At 35.7% G+C, this 26,636-nt stretch overlaps 1 protein-coding gene across 4 annotated transcripts in view; it reads left to right on the top strand.

The window, feature by feature from the left end:
• EIPR1 (EARP complex and GARP complex interacting protein 1) overlaps nt 1–26,636 on the top strand; it is a 72,515-nt gene that overhangs the window by 36,550 nt on the left and 9,329 nt on the right. For 3 of the 4 annotated variants that reach the window (XM_066179863.1, XM_066179865.1, XM_066179866.1), the window contains exons 5-9: nt 10,762–10,861; nt 18,120–18,256; nt 21,594–21,761; nt 22,961–23,128; nt 23,215–23,238. In XM_066179863.1, the coding sequence (XP_066035960.1) occupies nt 10,762–10,861; nt 18,120–18,256; nt 21,594–21,761; nt 22,961–23,128; nt 23,215–23,238 (597 nt within the window). The remainder of the gene's footprint in view (nt 1–10,761; nt 10,862–18,119; nt 18,257–21,593; nt 21,762–22,960; nt 23,129–23,214; nt 23,239–26,636) is intronic. The other variant, XM_066179864.1, reaches the window with a different exon arrangement.

Here is a 26,636-nt window from a genome sequence, read left to right as displayed (position 1 = left end):
TGTGAATGCAGCCATGAATGATTAGATACAGGCTTCAATTTTTAAGTTAATTTTGAATATTATTAGTCAGAATGCATGCTAAAAAGAATTAGATAAAAAACAGGGCTTCTGTTGTATCTTTGTATGCTGGGCCTGAAAGTGTGGGCAGAGCTGCCAGTACAGTTTAAAGATGCAGCATATAATGTTGATGTCAACCTTTGTGACAATGACTCCAGATAGCAGCTCATAGGAAGATATTTTTTGTGTGTCTGGTATCCATAGCACAGATCCTTCATGAGATTTATGGATCTGGTTGCAGATCATAAGTAATTGAGTTTTGATTGTAAATCAGGAAAAAAAAGCAAATCTTGAACATGCAACTGGTTATGTACTCTGGCATCTACCACCCTCCTCAGGGCTTTATTTGCTTTTAGTTTTGCTCATGTTCACTCTTCTCTGCTTTGTTCCTTATCATGCATTTTTCAAGGTAAGCCTGGTAGCTGAAAAATTACTTCCAAGATTTTTCTGTTTCTAGTATCATGCACTAGGAAACACATGGGGGGGACTTTTTCCAGGTCTGGTGTGTCAGGTATTGATTTTGTTCAATCTCTGCTGATGTTAAAAACTGATTCTGCATTTTTTTTACCTTTATCTCATCTCCTTTATGGAATGGTGTGCTCCAATGTCTCTGAAATTTCTTACTAAAAACCAGCAGAGACATATTTAATACCAGTTCTCTTTTGTGAACCAAGACCAAAATAGTGTTTTCAGTGGATTGTGACTAAAATCTTAAACTTTGCTGGTGTGTGACTGAACACTGTGCTCCTCCTGCTCAAGATCTGTTGAAATAATTTTCTGGTCTTGACAAAACCTTTGGCAAAAATCTAACCTCCAACACATAACAGGCAAGTAAAAAAGAAATTTGCTTTTCTGCTGTTCCATTTTATCTGGATTGCATGAGTTACTGTGTTTAAAAATAAGGCATAACCGTTCATTTTTAATTACTGAGATTGTTTACTGACTCCAAGCTTTGAATTTGGGACTCATCAGCATTTTTACTCAAACTCTTGTATGGCATAAAGAAGGTCCAGAAAATTAAACAGCTGCTTAAATTAGGCCAACAAATAGGCCTGTTAATTGTTCTGTTTGATTCTAGCCTCAGATTTTTCCATCATCTGCCTGCTGTTCCTCATATAAGCCAAAATGGAAAGATTTCAAGTGCAAAAAAAGTGAATTACTTTCAGTGTGGAAAACCCCAGATACACATGGAAATGTGTGTGCTTAAAAAGAAAAAAAGTCTCTTCAGTAAATTCCTTCTCTAGATAAGTATATGTATTCATGCAGAGTTAAACCCACATAACTGTAAGTATGTTGGTCTATGCAAGGTTGTAAGATTCGACTAAAGGAACTTGCCACTGGTTATCTTGCAAGAAGCAGTCCAAGGTACTGTCTGCACAGGAGAGGCCAAGGAAACAGGACAGCAGTTAATGAGATTTTGATTATTCCTCTGAGTGCAGCATGGAGGAATCCCCAGAACTCTTGTCTGTTAAACATCTGAAGATGTGTATTTTAGTTTAGAACAGTAACAAAGAAGTTGTTCTACTTCTCTCAGTTTTGCTGAAGACTTTTTTGGTAGTAGACTTGACAGGATAGTCCTTGGAGAAGAAGGATGCTACAGTCCATAAGAGAGAGTATAATCTGTGAGATCAGGAATTTGTAACACAGCAGGGAGTTGCTCTTGCATCTGCTGTAAGCAGGCTTACCTCTCAATGCTGAACATCCTACATTTTGCTTTCCAAAGGTGGCAGGTATAAAACATGGTAGATAGTGTTCAGTACTAAGCTATGTACTTCAAAAGAGAGGGGAAAAAGTGAAGTAAGTTGGATTGTGAACTATGGAGTAAATGTGGAATAAAATGAAAATAAATAAGGGGAAAGTGTTAGATGAACAGTGAAATACAACTGTATAGGGAAAATGAATGGAGGTTATAGAGACAATATAAGTGGAGGCTCGATTCTGAGAAGCCTGAAAGGTAAGGAATGAAGAATTCATGTTTTATATAGAAAACAAGAAAAAAAAAATCGTTTGAAAAAAAAATTCTTTGAAAGGCATGAATGTTAGGAATAATGATGGATTACTTCATTAGGCTTCTCTACTAGCTCAGGTTGGTTTTTTTTTTTTGATGTATCCCATTCAATCAATCTTAGATATGAACATGCAAATATTACCATATCTAAAAGAACATAGAGAGGAAGACAAATTATAAATTTTTTAGAGTCACAGATGTTTTAAGAACTCCAGGATGTTTATCACTGAAATATTAAATTAGAGCTTTGAATTTGCAAAGGAGAAAGTTATTATAAATGAGCTATTTCCAGACATTTTAAGTACTTGGATTTTTATTTGGTATTTCATTGAAAGTCTCCAAATAGAGTCCATAGAAGTACCATCTCTTCCTTGGCCATACATAGTACAAATCAACCTCATTAAGGCTGGCTTTTTACAGAAGTACAAAATTCGCTCTTATTGTCCTTTCAACTTGAGTAAAGATTTAATTCATTTAAGATAAAGAAGATGCTATACATAACATTTTATTGCTTCAGTTTCATCCGTTCATTCCATTAATGCATACAGTCACTTGATCAAAATTAGGCTCATTCATAGTTGATGCCCTGAAGACAGCTGACTGAAATCCAGTAGTGTTCTACTTACTTTTTTGGCCTTTTAATTTATTTTTAAAAAAACCAAAAGCCCACAAAAAACAAACCACCCCAAAACATTTTTAAGTAAAAAAGCTAAGAAGTAGGAGAATCTGAAACTCAAAAGAAAAATGAAAATGGTGGTTTTAATGGCTCTAACATTTTCATGCATTATTCAGGTGTTACTTCTTTCCTGTCACGATGTTGGTAATGTTACTTCTTCTATCGTACCCCTCTGAAGGCTTCAGGATATATGTGAAAGTTCTACCTTAGGGTTTCATTAAAAGAAAAAAGTCTAAAACAATTTAATAGTCTGTACCTAATGAATATAAACCTGAAAGTAACAATACTTTTAGAGGGATCATATGGTCTTGAATATGTGGTACAGTAACTGTTAGATATGTTTTATAGTACAGACATGCAATAAATGCAATCATAAGTTTTTTAACCTTATTTAACACTTCATCTATCCCAGTACCAGAAATATAATTGTGACAACAGAGCTTCCACTGATATTTGTATAGAGGTTTCTCTGAGAGTGTCAGGACTGTCAGTTGCATATTCTGGTGTACAAACTGAACTCTGTATTTTTTTTTTTTTTTTTGGGGGGGGAGGGTTTTTAGCAGCTGCCCAGCAGATATTAATTGTATCTTCACATGATACACAAAATTTCAGAGCCATCTGAAATTTTCAGCATTTAAGAATAATTCTTCCATACCTGGTTCATTCCATGTATTCTATCAGCCATTTCTGATATTACAGTAAGTATAGAGACAAATTTTTTTTGGACTACCGTAATACTTGGCAAGTTGTAATTTCACTGAGAATGTATTTTAGCATCTGCTTATCAGTACTGATAATGCCCTTTATATTCTGATCCTTTCGAAACTGGTAAAAGTTTAAACTGTATTTATGTCCTTGCTCTCTTCATAATTCCATTTGGTCCTGAATTCCTCACAGGATTTTGCTCTCTTGAATCTTTGTTTCTTCTTTATTGTAAATAAAATCATCTATTATATATAAATCAAAATGTTCAATGTTGAATCATTCGTTGTCTTTCTTACATTCTCTCTCTCCTTTTCTACTTCTGTCATCTTCTAAAATATGTCTCAAACCTGCAGAGTAATTAGAACACTCATTTTTTCATTTTCATTCCCTTGAATGTTTGTGGTAATTTTGAGTGGTTAGTATTGTACAATTTTAAAACTTTAAGGTTTTCAATGTAATAACTTTTTCTAGGAAATAAATGCAATTCATTAATTGGATATAGAACTTTGAACTATATGCCCTTTTTATTATGTTAGCTTTTAATCAAGATTTATTTGACTCTACTCATGTAAAGCAGAAGGAAACTTAGTCAAACTAAAATCTGACACTGAAGCAAATACTAAAGGGAAAAATATTTATTTATTTATTTTTGTGAACTTATATATGTATTCAGTTAACTTATGACTTCTAATAAGTTAAATAGATTCCATGTGCTTGAATGAAAATTAGTTTTTATGAGATCTTTGCAGTTGTATGTGTTTAGTTTGGATTCATAAATCATGATACAGAAAATGGTGCAAAAATTGTGTTACTCTACATGTAAAAAAAGGGGGGTTGTGGAGTAGTGTTTAACTTCTCTGTCCCAATTTGAACATAGTTTAGTTTCTGTTCTCATCGTGCTGTTGTATTCCCCAGTTTTACTGCTAAATTAGTTGAGATTTTTCCCCACTGAAAGAAAATTGAGATATTTTAAAAGGGGTTTTCTTCCTCATTGTAATGTCACTTAAGCTATTCATACCACTAAAAAAAGTGAGGGTTGAAGTCTGCCTCAACTGATTTTGCAGGTTAAATGGATACTTCTGTTTATTATACTACTATTCTTCTTATTCTAGTAGTTTCATTTTCAGTCTTACTGAATTGCTTAAAATGTTAATGGGAAATGTTAAAGAAAAACAGTGTTGCAGAACTGTGAAAAAAATTAGTTATGCAGGAAAAAATTTAAATGTTCATGAGGAACTAACTTAACAGGTGCCTCTGTTTTCTTGGTATCAGACTCCAGTTTGCTCTTCAAAACCCCATTAAGCATTTATTATTTAGAATATTTATCCCTTAGAGTAGAATTCTTTCCAGCACAATATTCTAGGATGACTATAGATGTAGCAATGTTGCTGCTGACACTTGCTTACATAGCAGTTAAAAATTCAGGGTTTGGAAATGTCTTTTGGATGTCTATTGGATGAAAAAATGACCCTTGTACATCTGTGATTAAGTGCATCTATTTGGTAAAATGTCTGTGAGAGCTGAAGGGGTGCCCTGCAGCCTCCCACAGTCCATCTATCTCAGTGTTCAGACAATGGTGAGTGAGGTAAGTTGGGGAGACCACATTAGTTACAGTCCCAGCTGCTTTTTGCAATCTCTTCACCTCAAATTCTCCCAGAATGTACAGTTGCTGGATTAGAGGTGTTAGAGGGTACATCTGTGCTAGGTCTGTGTAAACCTTTAGCATTCTGCTGTTCTGAACAGAAGGAGTGGTGATTTTCACTATCAATGCAGATCTAGGCAATCACCATTTTCTTCTTAGGCACGTGTTTTAAATCACTGGGGAGATATTCTCAGAGGAATATTCTGCTTTGATAGATATTATTCCCCTGACCAACCAAGCAGTTTGTTACAAACAGCATAAATTAGTAAACATATGCTATATCCATGTTTCCATCTTTGAAAAATCCCTTATGAAAATACTCAAATTGTCCCGCTCAAAAGTAGATACATGTTTTCTCTAAAATAAGTCTGCAGAGATGATTTTTGCTCACTCCAGCTGTTTTGCAAATAAGTTTGTTTCAGCCCTCTAATTTTTGCCTTAGTACATGGAAAAAAATACTGTCATCCTGAGGCCTCCAGAGGCTGGGCAGGAGTTCTACCTGTGTGCTTTCCTGATAGACATTGATACTACAAAAATGTTTTTTCCTAGGCTGACCACCTTACTGATCTTTGACAGACACGCCAGTTATATGTTTCCTTCCTGACATGTCAAATATCCATAATATTCACTTTGGGATTTTTTTAAGCCCTGTTCAGGCAAAGATTACAAGTGATGTCTGTAACAGCAGCTGCTGCTTGAGTAGTGTGTTGTACGGAACTATACAGTGATAATTTAGGGAAAAATATTTCAGAAATAAGTGATTTTTCTGTGGCACATCCTTGTTGGGAAGCTTTTGTATTTGTTTGTAAAGCAGTTTAATTTTTCTGAATGTAATAATAATGCAAGAGTCAGAATAAAGCCCAGCTGTCTTCGGGGGTCTTGTCCAAAGTAGTCCTTCATTTCTTATTTCTCACCAGCTTTTTAACTAAAATGTTCACCTTACCTTCAAGCTGTGGTTCTTGTTTCACTGCATCTTAAGGAGTTGGACTCCAAATTAGATCTCAATATGTGAGAATTTTGAGATGAAGGGTAACTTGCGTTCCCTGCAGCAGACTTCAGTGCACTGTAAAATAGCCAGAACTGATTTAATTCAGGAATGTGGCTGTTTTGTAGAGCACTTGGGTAGGGGTCAAGAATCGTGGGTTCCAGGTTGTACTCGGTCTGATCTCCTGTCTCTTAGAATTAATGTCCTCATTATCTGATAAGCAAGAGTCATCTTAAATTGGAATCATTGTAGTGCAAAGAAGGCACGATATTTGAGTTCCTAATATGTGAATTTTTCTGGTGGGCTACATGGAAGCTGCAGGATGGAGTTACCAAATGCATGGGCGTATTTTCCATTTTTCAGTGCATGAGGGTTTTCACTCTAGCAAAATTTTTCCATTTATAGAAATAAACAGTTGTCACTTCTGTAATTGCAGTTGAGCAGTAGTTAATGCTTTCTTTGTCCAACACTTGTGGCTTAACTGCAGTTCATGTCGATGAAAGTGTTTGCATGTTGCTTTTTTCTTCCTTAGTCTAAAATGGAGGACTTGGAATTGTTAATTTGTAAAAGCTCAGTATGTTTATTGACAAAGGTGTTAACTATCTTTTCAGCGTAGAAGATAATGGGGCCCTTTCAAGTGTGCATTTGAGTGAATATTTTAAATACTCTTTATTTTTTGTTAAGGCAATGTTCTCTGTAGGATTTAATTTTATTTTTTTCTACCAAAAGCTACTAGCTGCAAGCTTAATTGAAGCATCTTGAGCTCGATGATAACAAAATAGGATAAAATACAACATATATAATGGCTTGTCGTCTATTTATAGATTATTTAAAGAGCAGCCCTGAAGTTGCCACTCAGTTCCTGAGTGGCAGCTGTGGATTTGACAACTGTCTTGTCCATTCTGAAAACTGTAAGCATCAGCGCACTGAGGAAAATGGAACTGCCTTGTTTATCTGTTTTCCTTTTTAGAAATTATCACTGCTGTGCTGAAAACTGTTCTAAAGGAAAACCAGTTTCTCTAAAATTTGTATCTTACTTCCAAAGTAACTTTTCTTTTCACTCACCAATATTTCCTGCCCACCTCTTCTCCATAGTATTTCACATTTAACATTCAGTCATGAGTACAGAACAAAGCTGAATGTGTCACAATGGGTAATTTGAGTAACCTCTTCTTGAGACTATGAAATATGAATGAATGTTCACTACAACCACACCCATAAATGAAAAATGAAATAGAAGTAAAGTGGGCATCTCACAAGGATAGAGTGAATGTTGGAGAGACCTTTTAATTGCAAAGTATGTCAGCTTGGTTATAATTGGCTCTAATTAGCACACTGTCTTCAGTTGTAAAAATTCTTTTACATTGAAGTTCAATGATGCTCGAAGATGTGAAATTTCTTCCTACCTTTGAAAATACAAAGAAATTGTTTTCAATCTAACTTTTACAATTGAAAATAGAGTGATTCATATAGGACAGGTGCAGATATATCAACAGGCACATAAAATACTGATCCCTGGCTGAAAAGGCTCTTAAAGGGTTAAGTGGTCAAGCCAGATTTCATTGTCTGTAATTAAAAATACATCTACATAGATCAACACCAAATACCAGTTATATTTTCAGCAATATGTAAGTAAAATGATGGACTTAAATAGATATGATCAGAATCAACCTGAAGATTTCTTAGTTACCTATTCAGCCATGTGATGGTCCTGATGTCTTTCAGTATCACTTTGGAAAACTTGATGGTGGAAGGTTTGTTGTGATCACATGCAAGTTATAGTGCATTAATTTCCTTTATCCTGTTACATGTTTTTATAAAATATTTTCACCTATTTGAAAGATCTAATTGATGTATCTGTGCAGCACAACTACATGAAATTCTGAAATATGCATGGCAGTGCCAGTTGGTTTCTTCACATTGTTATGGGCAAAATGTAGTTGAACGTGTCATTGAAACTGCATGTCATCATTTTTATTATCAACACTCATTTTCAATTGCTTCTAATTTTTTTTCCAAGTTGTACCATACAACTTTTCAAAAGAGTGTATTGTTAAATAAGATTGGCAATACTACAGGCAAAACAGCCAAATTTAAAATAAATCAAAGAATCATTCCAGTACCATGTTCTTGTTAAAACACATTTAAAAACATGATGGTAGCTTCATGTGCTAAATGTAGTGATTTTGTCCTAATGCAAGAAAACTCGCTACAAATGGGATTTTATAGGTAGGTAATTTTCATGTATTGACAACACAGTAAGGATGCAGGTCATGCTTCCAGCAGAAGATAGGTGCAGAAGCTAGTCCTTTCTTTATTCTGCTGTGTTGCCTTAAGGAAAACTTCAGTGGGTAAGGAGTCAGCCGATGCACCCTTTCAGTTATAGTTCCAGATTTTTCTTTACAAAACAGCAAACAGGTGCAGTCATCTGCCTAGTATATCTGATGCTTGTTTTACTAGAAGTGCAGAGTAAAAACTGATGAAACTGTTTACACAAGGAGCCAGAGTAATTTAAGAGGAAGGCATCAGCTGAGAACAACTGAGTTTTGTTGTATTAATGGTGTGAAAAGAGATACTCTGTCACTTCTTTCTGTTACCTGCAACATCTTACTTTCTTTTCCATGTGTTTTATAGCATAAGATTAGATGAAGTTCCATCACTTGTATATAGAGCCAGACAGGTTATAATCCAGTGTTTTAGGAATATAGGAGTAAAGCCAAATCTGGGATAAAATAGAAGCATGCATAGTGTGCGGTGCAGGTTTAGGAAGGTTGCTAGTGGCTGCCTAATGTTGGGCTCACTTACCCAAGGCTGCATCTCTTTGTGCAACCTTCTTTCATCTATTCCCTCTGTTACAAACCGAATTAACACAGAAAAGCAAGGAAAACTAAGTTTCTGTGAATAAAATGGATCAAACCCAGAAAGGTTTGAAATATACCCCAAAACTTGATTAAAACCAAACGATGTTAGATGTTGGTGCCAAAACACTTGATATATTTTATTTAATAGTGGAAGAGGCAAAGAGAAAACAAGGGAATTGAAAGAAAGGACTAGAAAAAGAAGAGAAAGAAATAGAAAAAGGTGTGTGTGGGAGGACAGGGAGAGAGTAACAGGGATGAGGTAGGAACATATCAGCCTTCCAATGGGTCCCAGTGACATCTCATGCAGCCTTCCAAGAGGTCCCAGTGACATCTCATGACTTCCTTCCATCTGGTCTTCTTGGTGGTGAGGATCCCCCACCGCCTGCTGCCACCACAAAGTATAGAATCCAATGGATTAAAGAACGTTTATAATATTGAAGTGGGAATCCCCACATGCCCTCCCTGGGGAGGGAAGGTTTGACCCTGTCACTTGCAGCACTGTGGATCTGTTGCATTGTATTGCCGTGCTCTAGTGCAGGGTCTGGGGAGCCCTTTGGTGGGCCATGACAGCCCCTTCACCTTTCCCAGGGTGAGGGGCTCCCACAGCTGAGCTCCTCTGCACATTGGAGCATGGACATTCACTCCCTCTCACCAGAGGTTTTTTCACCACACCCAAAACCTTTCTCCCCCCACCCTTTGGTGTGAGGATCTGTGCTGGCCTGGCAGCTGATAGCTCTGGGGCTGTGGTCTCCACCCCAAGGTTCTAAGCTTGATCCCTCTGTGAATGTGTTCTTCTTCCCCAGCCCAGGCCTGAGTCACTTTATCTTATTTCCATCAACTTCAGGATTTGGGAGGTTTTCTCTGCAGCTTTTATACAATTTTGCTGTAATAGGCAAAAGCCTTTTATGAAGATGTTTAAGCCATAAATTACAACATTTCTGTCTCCAACCATCCAGTTACTGAATTGATTAATGCAAAAAGCAAAACAAACTAGAAAACTTGGGTCTAGTCATGGATTTCTGGTAAGCTTCAAGCAGTGGGACATCAGATAGGCACTGAAGATGAAAACAGCGTATGAAATGCTTTTATGTAGCTGAAGTTTCAGTCTTAAAATGGAAAGATGTTCTCCATTAACCTGTTGATACTAAAGTTGTCATCTCTACCTTCAGGTATATTGTTGCTCTAAGATTATTGGGAAGTTGCAAAACTTACAAAAGTGTTACAAAATTACAAAAATAGGAGCCTGTTCTCATGAAATGTCAACTTTCCTTTCAATCTTACCTCTATTAGGGTTAGTGTGCATGTATTTAGCTGAGCTGCTCATACTGACTGGCTTAAATATACTGCTTTTCATAGACAGAATAAGAGAGGAGGACTGATTTCTTGCATTCCTTCCTGTATAGCATGAAATGAATTACAGGTTAAAAGTATATGCTGATTAAGTCATGATGACAGCTGCAGAGCTAGAAGAAGTTGGCATCAAAACTAAGGTTTGTGGGTTTTGGTGCACCTTCAAAAAGGATGGATAACACTCTATGTGAACAACTCTGAGGTTTCCAACTAAAACTTTCAAAAATTAGTGTACATCAAGGTCTCTGGTTGTATTTCAGTGTGTGTATGCAGAATGACCGCTACAAATTGCTAGTTAATGGCAGATTTTGGACTTAAAATATATGATGGATTTCATCTAAAGGAAACCAGGAGGAATATGGTTTAACATATTTTGGTGTAGATTAGATCCACAGGATTAAAATGGCCTTCTAGTTCAAATTCTGATGGATTTTAATATTGGGTTGTTTATTTTATTTTTCTGTTTCTGTTTTACAGTGTTATGTGGGAACCGATGGGAGATGGTAAAAAGATTATTTCACTGGCTGATAACAACATATTATTGTGGGATTTGCAAGAAAGTTCAGCCAAAGCTGTGGTAAGCAATTTTCTTTTAACAGAACATGCTCTACTTGAATATAGTGCAAACAACAACATTTCCTAGCCTAGAATTTGCTAATCTTTTAATTATTCCTTCAGAAATATCTCATAGGTAGGGGGAAACAAATATTCTACCATTGTCTTAAATAAGAGTGCTTAAGAGTAGTATTTTGGTATCTGTTGCTAGTGGGTAAATGTTTTCTTTGTTCTGGAGTTCCCCTTAACTGTCTTACTTTTTTATAGTGAGTAATCTAGAATAAAGCAGTGCTGATTTGGTGAATGTCTACAAGTGGAAAAATTGATGATCAGTAAAGCCAAAGGTTACTGAATTCAGATAATGGTGCAGTAACTCATGTTGATTAATACCATGCAACCCTTTATTTAATTTACAACTCTTGATTGTGTAAGCATGATATAAGTGTCTCTATTTGCTATGTACTGCTTTGAATTCTCAATGTTAGTTTAATTTAGTAATATGCAGATTATTCAGATTATTTCACTTATTGTTAAAAACGTCTTGTCATTGGCGTAGATTTTTGTCTGATTATGCCATATCATAGAATGTATATAGAAAATTTTGAATGATTCTTTACAGTCATTTAGATCAGTGTCTGTGCTTATAAATGGAAACTCATTATGTCAAGGACATTACTATTCAATTGATCTGTTGTCACATTTAACTCCCCAGGTCAGGATAAATTTTTTTTCCTGCATGCTGCAGAATCAGTTTTTTCAACTTAGTCAAGGCACTGTGCCCATAAACTCTTCCCTGTGCCATCTGACTGTTTGCAAATAGATGATGTCTTGAGTTATTAGGATTTTGCTAGATTTCACATTGTACCAATGTAATATAATATAGTTTAATACTTTATGTTTATAATTAAGCCCTTTGGGTTCCTTCTCTAGATGAGAAACTTTAGCGCTTTTTTTCACTTGCATTTTCAATTGGTGTTATGTTGCCTTCCAAGGCTTCAAATTAGTGTTTGTTTTTATCAAATTGATGTTGAGAATTTCTGACAGCTTGCCTCCAGGAGTTTTTCTGTGGCATTGAATCCCCTGGATTTGCATTACACCTGCATTAGTCAATATTTCCTTCCTAATGTCTGTATAATACACAAACATTTCTACAATATTGAAAAACTATTTTGGGGTTGGTAGTGCTTCCATGCTATGGGTCCTCATGTCTCCTTGAAGTACTGGGACTGCTAGGCCATTTAGGATTTTCCCTTTCTCCTACTTTAACTCCTTGTGCTGGTCTGTCCTCACTTGCTGAAATTCTTTTGTATGTTAATGAGGATTTTCACTGATATACCACATTCTCATGACTGTCTCATGTTTTTTCTTAATGCTAACCTCTCTGAAATATCCCTGCCCATGGCATGGGATTGGCATTAAATAATCTTTAAGGCCCCTTCAAACCCAAACAGTTCTATGATTCTATGATGTCCTTTGGAGTGCTGTCTAGTATATTATCAGTTTCTCTATGTGGAAATCTTGTTACAAACGCCAAATTTTATGTGGTTTTTATTCCTCATTTTATATTGCTTGGGAATTATCTACTAGAATGTTGTTTGTTGTGTCTTGCTTATACTATTCCTTTTCTCAAAATTACACCCCCACTCCGTCACACAAATATTTGTGCAGATAGCTATGATTTCCATTTTCTTTTCCTTCCATTGCTAGAATTATTTTCTGTGTAATTTTGGAGAGGAATACACTACCAAATTTTGTAATTTCAGCATGATTTGGGGAATCAGTATTTTTGTCCTCAAAGCAACATTCAGCTTGCAGATCCTTTCAGTATTTCAAGTAGCATTCTTTATGCAGAATTTTTTTTTAGTTGGTACTTCTAAAATATGCTTCTACTACATCAAATGTTGATGGCACAAAAGGACTCTAGAAGGCAAAGTAAATGCTAAACGAATGAAGGGGATTTAACCTGTACTGTGTGTTATATGCCTATATTTTTTAATAAAAGGAAATTATAAAACCAAATGTGAAAGTCAAAGAAACTGCTTCACCTAATGAAGTAGATATATCAACCCTTGACTGACATCTTCAAATAGAAGCATTTGAAAATGTTTGTTTAGAACCTTTGTTTGAGAAGTTAAGAACGTTGTTTGGATTTTGCAGTCAGGTTATAGAGGTAAGGAGGTATTTATGGCACTGGAGCATCACTGGTCTTCCTGTTTTCACAATGCATTTCAATTGCTTCCCTTTTTTGCATACGTACATAGTATAGGCCATTTTAATGGCAAGAGAGAAACCAAATGCTACTCTTTATGGACCTTTCATGTTTATGAAAGTTTGTCTAAAATTCAGGTATAATAGAGATGAAGCACTGAAAATATATGTTTCTTTAAAATTTTGTGCCAGCCAACATTTCTGCTTCTCTACAGTGACCAAAACTTCAGAGTCTTATTTGGTTCCTTTTTGTATCTGCCTGTGATTTACAAGTCACATTGTTTCATTAAAATTAGCTTGAAGAATTTTAGAGTTTCCAATACATTCAGAGCTTCTTGGTAATAAAATTATTGGTGTGTTCATTCTCTGAATTTTCGAGTCAGCTTGGGATAAGAAACGTTTGCTAACTGTAATTTACTGTGCAGTTCAGTGGGTTTGTTTGGGTTCGTTTTGGTTTGGGGTTTTGTTTTTTATTGTCTTTCAAATTTTTTTTGCTAACTTGTTTCCTCCTTACAGTATTCAATTTGCCTCTATATACATTAAGACAAGCTTCTCCTGTCCTTTTGATCACTCCCTTTATTATTGTTTTGAGGACATTACCTTCTGGGGTGAAACTAATCTTATGCTCACTGCATCATTACCTTTTGCAATTAAATTAGCTATTCTTTGCAATTTATAATCATTAGCTGGACCCAAGAGAAGCCCAGGCAATCCACAAGGTATGGATGGAGTCTACTGAGAAGACAGCAGTTCATATTTCTGTGTACAGATTTGAGATCAGATGTCAACGAGTTGCTAGAACTCTTCCTTGGTTAAATGCAATATGTTTGGCATGGCAGATGAGTGCCACAGAATGAAATAGAGATGTTAGAATCCAGATATTTTTCTGGTTTTCATATAGTTTCACAAAGGGGATAAATAAAGGTTTTGATGTGGTTTTGATAATTTTAATCCAAACTATTATAATTATATTCCTTTTAGGTTTCTTGTCCCATCTGGATTATGTAGCATCATTCATGTGGTCTTGGTTCAGAACAACAGATAATATCAGGCAGTGGCATTCCAGGCAAGGCAGAATATATTCTGGGGAAGATTTCACAGGCTATCTGGATAAAAGTGATTTATCCAAGTACAGAGGATGTTAGGAATAAGCATAAGATGCTTTCTTGGCAAGATAGCTGCTGTTTCTCAAGGCAGGAAATACCTTGTGGAATTTAGTGGAGAATTTTTTAGTGCCCCATTATTACTGCGACTAGAATAAACATAGATTAACTATAGGAGGGCAGAAAACTGTCTGAAGAAAAATGAAAGGGAAATTACTGAATCAGAATGAGAATGGAAACCAGCTCCTAGAGTTGGATTCAATTTTATTTAATGATCTCCTTAACAATAGAATAGAAGTAGGAGTGAAATAATGAAAATTATTGCTGGCAGAACTTGGAATGCATCATCAGCATATAGGAATAACAGTATATTTCAGAGGATGAACTTGATGTTTAGTTTAATTTTTTAGTATAAAGCAGAAAACTTGTGTTAAAGGTATAAAAATATTTTCTTACTGTAATGTAGAAACTCAGCACTTAAAAACACGTGAATTCTGTTACTTAGCTATTCTGAGAATAGCTCTGAGCTGCCAATATGATAAGGCTACTTGAAAAGGCAAAGATTTTTAAGTTGGTTCTGGAGTCAAGAACAGTTATGAAAGGAATATGTTGCATAGTTTCCTGCAGTTGGAGGAATTGAACTCAATTTACAATCCTCATCAACCTTTCTGTTTCTGTCAATAACAAGTCAGAAAAACACTTATGCCTTTTAATGTCAATCTCAAAATAGTCTGTTTGGGTTTGTCTACTTAGTGTAGCCCTTAATATCTATCTTTTTTTCCAAGTTCTATCTTCTTTCCTTTTCTGTTTGTGGTCACATAGCTCTTTTCTTGGAAGAGAGTATGAGCAGTCGGTTCACTGCTGCTTGTGTTTTTCCTAGATAATTTCTGTACGCTTTAACATTTAATATATATTGGGTTCGGGGTTTTTTTGAAGGATATTGCCTATCCTTTCCTCTTTCCAAGTCAGGCCTTATGTAATCAACCTTAGTCCTTGATATTTTGACAAAAATAAGTTGGAGTAATTGCTATTTTCATTTGAGTACACAGAAATCAGTCTTAGATCTAGGATATCCTAGGACAATTTTTTTCATATTTTGGTACTTTGGTTTTGTAAAACCCCTTCCTTCACTGAGGTTAACATAAACAGTTCTATTCTGATCATGTTACATAGTTTAAATTTTTTAGAAGATTTTTTTCTTATTTCAAAGTGCTGCTCTCGTGCAACTGTAGTTGTATCATGCTGCCCTTCTATTTTTGTTCTTGTGCCACAGGATTTAGGCATTGTTCCAGCTAAGCATTTAGGAATGGTGTAAAATCCATCCATACTCTGGTAAACATTTTGCACTGTTCAGGATTTCATTTTCTCCAGACTTCTTTTCTGAAATCAATATGATCTTTGTGCATTGCAAGAGTAATTCCTAATTTTGTTGTCTAAAAGTAGACAGTCTTATTCTATTTCTTTCCTTTTTCCTTAATGTAAGTCCCATTTTGTGTTTATAAAATAGTATCATGAAGTGTTTACCTTCAGTATCCAGTGAGGCTCTCACACCTGCATGTCTTCATCTTCTGGGCAGCACAGATCCTAATCTTCATGCAAGAATAACATTTAAAATACACAAATGTCATGGTTTCCTTCCCTTTTGTAGTTTACTTTTGTCCATTTAAAGAAGTGGAGAAAAGGGTTCAAGATAAAAAGGGCACTTACCTACCTGACCATATATTCAAGTGTAAATTAAAATTACAGCTGAGGTGTTTTGGAACCTGCATTTGGGATTCTGAGTTACAAACTTTGTTTCCTTTATTTCTTGGATTTCTGGGAAGGAAACTTGTAGACTTCTGTTACATAAGGATTCCTTTTTATGTATGAAAACTTCTCTTTATCTCCAAATTGTCTTTTAAATCCTTGCATTTGCTTTCAGGTTCATAGATGACATGGAAAAGAAGACTGAGTTGATTAAGAACTTGGCTGTATATATAGCTGGACATCTGTATAAGGAAAGATGTCATTTAATTTACTTATGAATTGTGAAGGCAAGGATGGATTTGCCCATCTAGCATATAGGTGATTTTTTTCATATGTTGTTAAGAAATATCACAGTATGTGTGTGCTGGCCTCAACCCTAAACTTCTGACTGCAAAGAAAAGAAATCTTACATTTTTATAGTAGCTTAAGTTATAAAAGTTAAAATGAGAATACTTAAATATATATATGTGTGTATATGTATATGTGTGTCTGGAATGCTGGAGAAGGTATTGTCTGCTACTGACAAAGACCCTCTGCCCTGAGTCATATTTTGAATATGTGATGCTTTCCATCTCAAGAGCAGATTTTTTTAATACCTGAGAAAATATACTCCCTTTGTTGGTTCTATCTTACTGTCAGTGTTAACATTTGCTTCCCACCCCTCAGTCTAAGCTTTGAATGGCCAAGTTTGCTTACTAAAGAAACTTAAGTTATTTTTTGAAATGACCTACACAAGCTATGAATATTCCGTTGTGCCTGGAATCTAGTATGTATCAAAAAATAAAAAGTGAATTTTGTTATCTGGTGTTCAGTGTCCTATGCAGTGGTTTTTTGTTTCTATTAATAACCTCTGAGTTGTAGAAAGACTTTCAGACAGCATTTGTTCCAGAGGAGGAATGGCGTTAGAGCAGTAGGTTTGGCAACAGTGTTACATTACTTGTTAGCACATGAACAGTAGATAATCTTGCATGCTGGGAATTCTATGTTTTTAAAAAAAAATTCTAGTTGTAATTGCTAGATTGTTAATCATAATGCCAAAGAAATACAATATTCTTGGTGTTATAATACTAAAAATTTAGCAAAATATATACATGTATTTTACATTTATACAACATACAAGTAGATTTAGGCAGTTTAATATTGACAGCATATTTTTCTGTTGATGTCAGTTAAAGTTTATATAAAGTTTGTACGTTTTAGTCTTTTTCATCCATCAAAGCATAATATTTGTGCTGAGAAATCTACTATCAAATAGAATATTGATGTTGCATTAGGATCCAACAGGATCCAGGGCAGTAATCTGCTTTTGTGAAATACTTCATAATTAAACATTTTGAAATATGAAAATTGTGTGAAAGATAACCAAATAAGTCTGCTGTTTGTGTAGCTGCTTGAAATTTGTGTAAATTTTATGTCTGATTGAATGCAAATATTTTGGTTTTCCTCTTCCTCTTTAGTTATTAAACGGTTTCAGTAGGTGATTGGAAGTAAAAGTAATTTGCAGCGTCAGCAGCTTTGATTTCCATGTTCACATGGAATTTGGTGATAACTTGTCTACAGCTTCAAAGAGAAAGTTGATTACTTTGGACCTTCTTTTCATCAACTGTGGAGATTCAGAGCTGCCTGCTCCATGACATGCAAGCCTGTTTTTTGGAACTGAAACCTTTATATCTCACAGATTGTAGATTTGCAATCTAGTATCTACTGTTATTTTAACAGGCATGTATGTGATGACGTGGGCACCTGGGCCTTGATTTCTTTATTTTTAAAAGCTGCTATACATTTATCAAAAAGAGTCTTTGACACCGTAATTCTGTTACTAGAGATAAAATCTGGCATTTTTGACATGGAAAAACTCTTGTAAGACTGTTAATGAAGCTAAGTGCGTGTGTGTGTGTGGCAACTATAAATCTGTGCAGTGTGCCCATATTGTCTATCTACTGTTTCAACAATGATCTGAAACTGTTTTAGTTTATACAATAGTACAGTACTTCTAATATTTTGGCATACATTGTACTACGTAAGCCTTTTTAAAACTAAGTGATAGAAAATCAGCTCTAGCTTTTACTTGTTGTTTCTTTACTTTTTTTTTCTTCAGTCTTTGGATTTGGTAGTCCATTGCACTTGGAGCAATAGACTATTGTGCAGCTTTGTCTTCATTGCAACTAATTTCATTTAAGTGTTACATTTAGAAACATTGCCAGTTTTATTTCTTTATTTTAGCTCTCCAGTTCTGCAGCCTTGGAAGGGAAAGGACAATTAAAATTTACTTCAGGAAGATGGAGTCCACACCACAATTGTACCCAGATTGCCACAGCCAACGATACCACTGTCCGAGGGTGGGACACACGGAGCATGAGGTAATGAGAGCTTGCAGTCATGTTCTCTAGAAAAGATAATCTCCTTTGGAGGTAGATTTTTGCATTGCTCCTAGCATAATTCTTTTGTTTTAAATGATAAGTAGCAAACCTGTTTTTTTATAAGAGGAATAGAAACGCTTCCACAGCTGATACAGTTAGAATTTAATGAAGAGTTTTCTCTGGTATTCCCCCTCAGCTTCAATTCTAACTTGTATATTGAGTGTTATTGAGCTATGTGCTAGTCTCACAAGGATTTGTTCAATACATAGGGATTGCCTGAATGAAGCTGTTTTGTAATTCATCCTGAAAATGGTTTAACAGTCCTGACTATGCTATGAATGATCTTCGTAGCATTTAAAGGTGACTTTAATCTTTGAAGACCATTCACTGGTTGAGTTCACTCTGCACTTCTGATTTTAACAGTGTTTTATATTGTATTGAAGGTTGTAGCATACTAGTTATAAGAAATCACAGAATCTGTAAAAATCATAACCAAATAAAAGCTTTGACTATACCTAATCAGGCATTTTCCCCCCTGCTTAGTTGTGATTTTGATAAGCAAAGGAGTGATGTTGTGCACATCTGTTGCCAAGGTTGCTAAAGCCTCTTCAAGCTTTTTTAAAAGTACACTGTATCCCCTTAGCACATGGTAATTTATCACTAAACCGAAAAGACTGATGTCTTGTAGTAACTTTTGTTGCTTTAAAGGGTGATGGCTTTAAATTTAGTTCAGTGGTTCCCACCAGCTCAGAGTTGTAACAGTAAATTCCTTGTTAGCTAGTCTTATGTGTTTGTGCCAAAAAGATTTATTTAATGAAGGAAAATTAAAAATTCAAAAATTAAAAGTTACTTGCTGTATGCTTATCATCATGTTTGAAAGTCCTGTTTTTTGCTTTTTAAAATGATATATAAAAATCCAATTTTATGTAATGTGAATACTTAGATTTATAAAGACACTTTATAAAGACAAAAGTGGAAAAAGAGGACAAAGGAGAGGGAGTTTTATTAATTTGCTTTTTTTGTAATGTTTTTGTAATCATATTTCTAACCTAGCATGCAGCTCTTTAACCAAAGTCTGTGTTTTGAAGGAAAAATATTAAATATTGTAAAGTCTGTTTAATGCTCTATCTTATTAGAAGAAGCATCTCTATCTTCTACTAAAGGAATTCTCTGAGTGACTTCTATGAAAGCTAGATAATCTGGATATTGTAGTGTGGATCATCAGTGAACGGGGTACCTTGGTTAATGGAAACAAACCCCACTATTCTATTTACTTTAAGTAAAGCTCAGAGTAGATTGTCCTTAAACCAGTTAGATAAGTAGGCTATTCCAAAAAGCTTTTTGCAATATACTCAAAAAGCATGTGCAATAGTAAGTCTCACCTTCAATTTCTCTGTAATATGTCTATTATGTGAATATTTTGTAATAATTAGTTGGGCTAGAAATAGGAGTTAAACATCAGGGCAGTATAAACTTTGGCAGTATAAGAAGCATAAAATGAGGGGGAGGGAAGAATCAAGGGCAGAAAACTCTTCTATCAGCAAAGTGAAAAGAAATACTAGAAGTAGCTAGAATAGCTTCTCCTGCAGATTGTGGTTGTGACACCTGTAAGAGAGGGACTACATTCTTTTGGACATAGCAAACAAAGAAGGGGAGAAGAAAAAAAAGATTGGCACGAAGAGTCCTAGACTAGACTAAGAAGCAGTTTTAATCAGAGAAGAGCTCGTGAAGCAGAGAAGACAGACACTAGGCTGATTGGATTTAGAGAGAGAACTTTATCAGGAAAATTCAGACTCTAAGGCTAAATTCTAAACAATATGAAAGAAGAATAATACGAGAAAGTGGAGCTAATAGCTGGAGAAAATGTTCATGTGGTCTGGCATTAATCTTATGATGTAAGTGGGAAATACAGTGTACGTATTATTGCTGTAGGTAGGGTGAAAAGTGAAGAACAGAATATTCATATTTGGGGAGGAAAGGGATCAAATTGTCAGAATAATAGTTAAGTTGGGATAAAGTCTTTCATGGTGAGTAGTCCTGAATATACAATGGACAGTAGTATTTTTAAGCCCTTACACACATCCCTAAGCAATGCAAGAAAAAAAAGTGAAAGGTGCAGTGGAGGAGGAAAGAAGTGTTTTACTGCAGCAAGCATGCTTGAGATTTTGCCATATACATATTCTAAGAAAATAAGTGGAAGCTTGAATTCCACTCCTGGAATACCTGGTAGAAAGGCATACCTGTATAATATCCTTAGCCTTTCAAACTCTGAGAAGAGTGTTGATGATAGATATCTTAGTAATTTCACTGGTGTCTGCCAGAGCTGTCAGGATAGGGCTTAGTACAGGCCTGATACATTTTGAATCTCTCCTTCTGGAGCTATTTTGCTTTGTATTAGTAGTTAGGTATTAACAGCAAGAGAGACTATCTGATCGTGACAGAAGACCCTAAGAATATGTAGTTTTCACAATAAATTAGAAGTTTTGGTCAATACATTTACTGAAAAGAAACATTTTTCCTTTAAAGAAAAACAAAAAGCTCATGAAGTATTGAAAAGTTCTAGTGAAGATTGTAGGACATGATCAAGTCTAAGCAGAACTTTAGATGATCTATTGGTGGCTTGGAGAAAACTGGGAATACAATAGCAGAAACAAAAAAAAAAAAACAACAGGCAACCCTCAAGTTTAAGAGGCAAGGTAGGGAAACAAACTGATGGCACATGATGTTTTGGATAGATGTGCCAGGTTGTTAGCAGTACTACAGATGTTTTCTAAAATGGTCCAGATGGATGAGGTTATGTCTGCCTGAGTAGTTTAAGGGCCACAGGTAAATTAGTGATAAATGCAAGAGGTCAAGAAGGTAAATTCAATACAGAGCAGTAATAAAAAGCTGTTGTTGATATCTGTTGCAACCTTTGCCTCTCGGCTTTTCCTACAGGGATAAGTAGATGTCATAAATAGGGAATTAGTATAACTACTTAGGGGTGAAGAAGTTCTTATCTGAAACTGTTGTGGTTTAGTAGCCATTTGTAACAGTTGTTACAGAGCTGTGCTAGAATTATCTGGAACTACTGTTTCATTTTAACTCCAGATGATCCTAATGGAAACAAACATGGAAGGACCAAAGCTTCAAAGCAAGCTGAGAACGCTATACTCTGTTAATACTCTGTTAAATATTGTTGTTAACAACTCGGAATTCCCTAAACTCTGCACTAGCAATAGGAACTCTAGGTCTGTGGGTGCTAAGGGGATTATGCAGGTTTCCAGGGAAACAGATTTCTGTAGGTGGAGTGCAGTCAGCTTTTTATAGACCGTTTAATTTTTTTAATGTTTTACAGGCAGATATATTGTATAGAAAATGCACATGGACAGCTGGTACGAGACCTGGACTTTAATCCCAATAAACAGTACTACCTGGCTAGCTGTGGAGATGACTGCAAGGTGAAATTCTGGGACACGAGAAATGTCACTGAACCAGTGAAGACACTAGAGGAGCATTCCCACTGGTAGAACAAATTATCTGTGTTCTGTTTTGTGGGTGGATGGCTTATATCATTTATTCAGCTAATCATTTTATTGTTTAGGAACAATGCAGACTAACTATGTTTGTGCTATTGTGCATAATCATTTTTTTTGCACAGAGGAAAACTTTCAGCATGTCAATATTCCTTGTGTAATTGTAAATTAAGAGTTTAAACATTAGTCTAATTGGCAAGAAGCTGTTGTTAACATTGTTGGGAGATGGGGTACACCTTTGAGAAGCACAGCACAGAACTTGGCCCGTGGGGCCCTGCTGGGACACAGGTGTGTCTTCCCAAATGGAGCCTGATGTGCTGCACCTGATGTGTGGTAATGAAGCAGCTGCCATCCATCCTTCTGTTGTCAAATGGTTGAAATGTTCAGTAATGCAGCTCCACTTTTTTATGTTCATCACAGTCCTTAAGTCAGAATATGCAAGTGAATCATTTTATTGAGATAAATTTAGAGTCTATATCTACTGCACTGGCCTGTGGCTGGAGTAAGGAGAGAATCTTGCCTGATGTCGGCAAATTTCAGTGTTTAAGAAAAGATGAATTATTCATGTTTTATGAAATTTGGGTTGGAGTAATTCTTGCAAAATAAATCCAGATCCTAAAGCTACTTTAAGGGAAATGAAGATGGGAATTAACAGAAGCATCATTTATACTTTTTTTCTTCAGCATATTCAAAGAAAAAGAATAAAACAAGAACCATAAGACGTTTCGGATTAACTTGATACGTAAAATGTAAAAGTGGAGGAGAAATATAGTCCTATATTTGTTTTTGGATCTATTTTAAACTTCACTGTAAGAATGTTGTGAGATTTTTGTCTAAAAGGCTATTTTTAATCCATATTTTGCTTTGGGGAAATTAACTATCTGGCTTATTCAACAATGAACTGGCATGTACCCTCAAGGAATGATACCATGGAATGGTGTGATTTGTTTGTTTGTTTAATTTACTTGTTGAATTTTAACAACACCTCATAGAAAACAGATGACATGGAAGCTTAAAAGTCAAATGAAGATGGCAAAAAAATAGTCTTTGCAATGAGGCATGTTACTTCTCTGCATATTTAAAACTTTGAAAAGATGACTTTTTAGTGCTGCTCTTAAAAAAATTGTTTAGCAATGATGCACTACCTACCATGAATATTCTCTTGTTCTCTCTTTTTTAACTTTTCTAGGGTCTGGAATGTCAGATACAATCATTCTCATGATCAGCTGATCCTTACAGGAAGCAGTGATAGCAGAGTTATCCTTTCTAATATGGTATCAATTTCTTCTGAACCATTTGGCCATATGGTAGATGATGATGAACTCAGTGACCAAGAGGACCAGCATCAAGAAGAGAAGTATGAAGTTTCCTGAGTTTTATGTAGATGCTAATAATTTGTCACTTCATTGTAATGGTTTACATGCTATTTTTTTTGCTGACTAGGATTTTTGTATACGGGCCTTTCAGGTAAGTAGTTTGAATTCCCACTTTGTTCTTTATTCAGTCTTGGGTGGAATACACTCTTTAAATCTGATTGGCATGATCACTCTGCATTCACCGGTAGGAATGGAATTGGTGGTGCTGAGGATCAGTCGTGAAGTCCACTGGGCTGGTGAAAGGATTCACTTTAAGGGAGCTCTGGTTCAACTCAAGCATGTAGAATAATCTGGGTTAAGTGAGAATTTGAAAATATGCTTTTGTGTTTTCTGTGTATGTGGTAGGACCTTTAGGAAATGTTACCAGTCTAATGATGAGCTTCCGCACAGGTAGAAGAAATGAAGTATAAAGGTGTTATTTTTATAAAATTTTGCTCTTAGTATTATCTCTGACTGCTCTGGAACCTAGATCAGGCAAACCAGAAGCTTGGTTTCAACACTCTTGGTAGAGAATAGTGCATACTATTGGCAAACGTTAGTAAACCCATCCGTTTGTAAATTTGGTTTGTGTGGAATCACGTATTTTTTCCTTGTGAATTTTGTAGGGTTGGGATTTTAGAAAAGAATTAACTGAAATGATAAAATAACAATTTTTATACTCAGTTTTTGTGTGCTTTCAACTTTTTCCTGGTGCAATATATGATGCTTATTTTCCTTTTTACATGCCTTTACAAGTGTATATATGTGTATATAGGAGTTCTGCAGATTGAGGTTGAGACGAGGCTTTCTAATTTTGTGACTAGCTTTTGTGGTGATCTTCAGCAGACTCTTCCTTTACAAAGTGAATCACAGAATTACAGAATGAATTAGATTGGAAAAGTTCCCTGAGGTCAGAGTCCAACCTATGACTGAACAATACTGTGTCAACTAGATCCTGGCAATGACTGCCACCCTCAGTCTTTCCTTGGACACCCCCAGGGATGGTAATTCTACCGCCTCTCTGGGCAGCCTATTCCAATTTCTAATCACTCTTTCTGTGAAGAAATTTCTCTTAATGTCCAACCTCAACCTGCCCTGGCATAGCTTGAGGCTGTGTCCTCTCCTGTCACTTGTTGCATGGGAGAGAAGACTGACCCCTAGCTGGTTACAATATCCTCTTAGGCAGTTATAGAGAAGAGTAAGGTCACCCCTGAGTTTCCTCTTCTCCAGACTAAAAACCCCAGCTCCCTCAACCCCTCCTCATATGACTTGCTTACTAGACCCTTCACCAGCTCCATTGCCCTTCTCTGGACAAAGCTGTCTGCAGTGACACAGGCAGATTCACTCCTGAATGATCTTTTAAAGTAAAGGTAGTCAGATGTGATAAGGAACAAGGAAATTACCAAAACTATTCCCTAGTTGCTCAGGTGTGTTTGCCAGATGTTTCAGCTAAAATTCTACACAAAGTTTAGCTTACTTCTCTAGTTTCTTTTTTAAGGTTGCTCTTGAATCTTAATTTTATTAATACATATGTAGTTTTGCTCTGAATAGTTTTGGTGTTTTGGCTTCATTTAAAGGACCTGGAAAACTATTCTTTTTTAATGCTAAATAAGATAGTTATTCCATATATAGAAATGGCTAATTTTAAATGTTCAGGATTTCTTTAGAAGATTTTCTGTATGTATTGTAAGTGCCTGAAAAATCAAGGAATATCAAATTAAATACCTAAAAGTTTGCTCATATCAGCAGTATATACTTACTTTCTAGAATGTAACTGAGCTACAGTATTTTAAAAATACCATCAAAGAATGGTTTATGTTGGAAGGGGTCCTAAAGATCACCTAGTTTCAGCTCCCTTGCCATGGGCAGGGACATCTTTTGGTGCCTTATCTTTGGCTGGAGACTGCAATTTATTCTGTTCTGGATGGCAGTATAAATAGCATTAGTGGAAATGAGAAAGAGGCCACATTTTTTAATATAGTGGAAATCCATTAAAAATATCATAAGTAAATAGTGTTCTGACAGACATTGTGTAGTAGGTTATCTGGAATTCTGAATTTCTGTGGATTGTAGATTGTGTAGGTTGCCTCATTAAAACACAAGTCATTGCTCTAGAATAGGAATTTTGGAATCCAAGGTCATCCAATGCAATACAACAAAAAAATGCACCTCTTCCTATGGCTATGGAGTGGATGTAAACCACATCACGAATGACTTGTATAGTAATGATGTAGAGCCCTTGCCTGTTCCCAGAGGCTACGAGAGTGTCAATTCTGCATTTGCTTTTTAAATATGTGCTTTTCACCCGCTCATCTGTTTTCTATAAAACCTGGAAAAGCACATTAGCTTTTATAGCCTTTGCTTGGTACTGTGGAAGTCTTGTTTTAGGCTTCCCCTTCCGCCCCCTTGTTATGAGTTGAGTCAGAAGGATGTTTGCAAGCTGCTGCAGCCTTGAACTGTTGCCAAATGAATGTCTGTTTAGTTCTGAGTGCACAAATGAAGTAGGGCATAACAGCTGTTGGGAATACTTCTTGTTAGTCAACCACTAGTGCCAAATATTTCGGGTCTGATACCCTCTTAGAGACCTCTGTGAAGAGTCTGTTGCACCATTCCATGGGTACTGTCTCTTTTGTAAAATACAGGTTTTTCACTCTATGGTTTAGTGGGGATGGGGTGTGTTTGTTTTGGTTTTTTTTTTTTTCTTGGGTATGTTCTAGACTTTCAAGAAAGTGTTATAGTCTCTCATTTATCCTGTTTTGGAGGACATCTGATTTATTATTAAACAGCACACAAATACTGATAATGTCTTTTTCACGTGTATCTTGAAATACGCCAGGAAGAGCATGTAATTGTACAACTTGTATCTCTAGCCAATCACCTTCAGACTGAGTACCATATCTCTCTCAGAAGGTTGAAATATCATGTAGAAAGAAAGGAAAAGACTCTTTCTGCATTTCATTTGTCCTGAATACAATCACTTGTAAAAATCCTCCTTGGATTAAATATAAAAATGATGAGTATGTGCCAGTTTTATCTTCAAAGATTTATTGTTTTTTTTTCACTTAGTGAAGTCCACATATTTTGAAATCACTGATTTGCAATACTGTTCTATACAGTTCAAATTCCTTCCTGAGATCTTTAAGACTTGTTAAGTTTTAATATCTTTCAGGGTAGATTTCCTAATTTTTACTGTAATTCTTGGTTGGAGACAAAAACAAATAGTATGTCAATTTAACCGTTCCATGTTCAACTATATAGAGCTGTGCATGAGTCTACCCACTCAATTAATTGCTCTTGCCAGATTTACTGCAGTAGTTGCCTGGTTTTTAAGGTTCCCAACTGAAAACAATTATTTGGGATAAATTTTTTCAAAGGAAAAGAATTCAAGTTCATTGCATAATGAATGAACAAACTAAAAGTTGCTGTGTTCCATTCTTACGGAGAATTTCTTCTTAGTGGTTTCTTCCTTCAGTGTTTGTCTGTGTTGAGATCTTGGGCCTGTCTGCTCCC

This window comes from Chamaea fasciata, unplaced genomic scaffold (assembly GCF_029207755.1).
Source record: "Chamaea fasciata isolate MVZ Bird 193981 ecotype frontalis unplaced genomic scaffold, bChaFas1.0.hap1 SCAF_3, whole genome shotgun sequence".
NCBI classification, from domain to species: domain Eukaryota; kingdom Metazoa; phylum Chordata; class Aves; order Passeriformes; family Sylviidae; genus Chamaea; species Chamaea fasciata.
The sequence above is the reverse complement of the archived record's forward strand: the minus strand, read 5'-3'. Positions and strand labels throughout refer to the sequence as shown.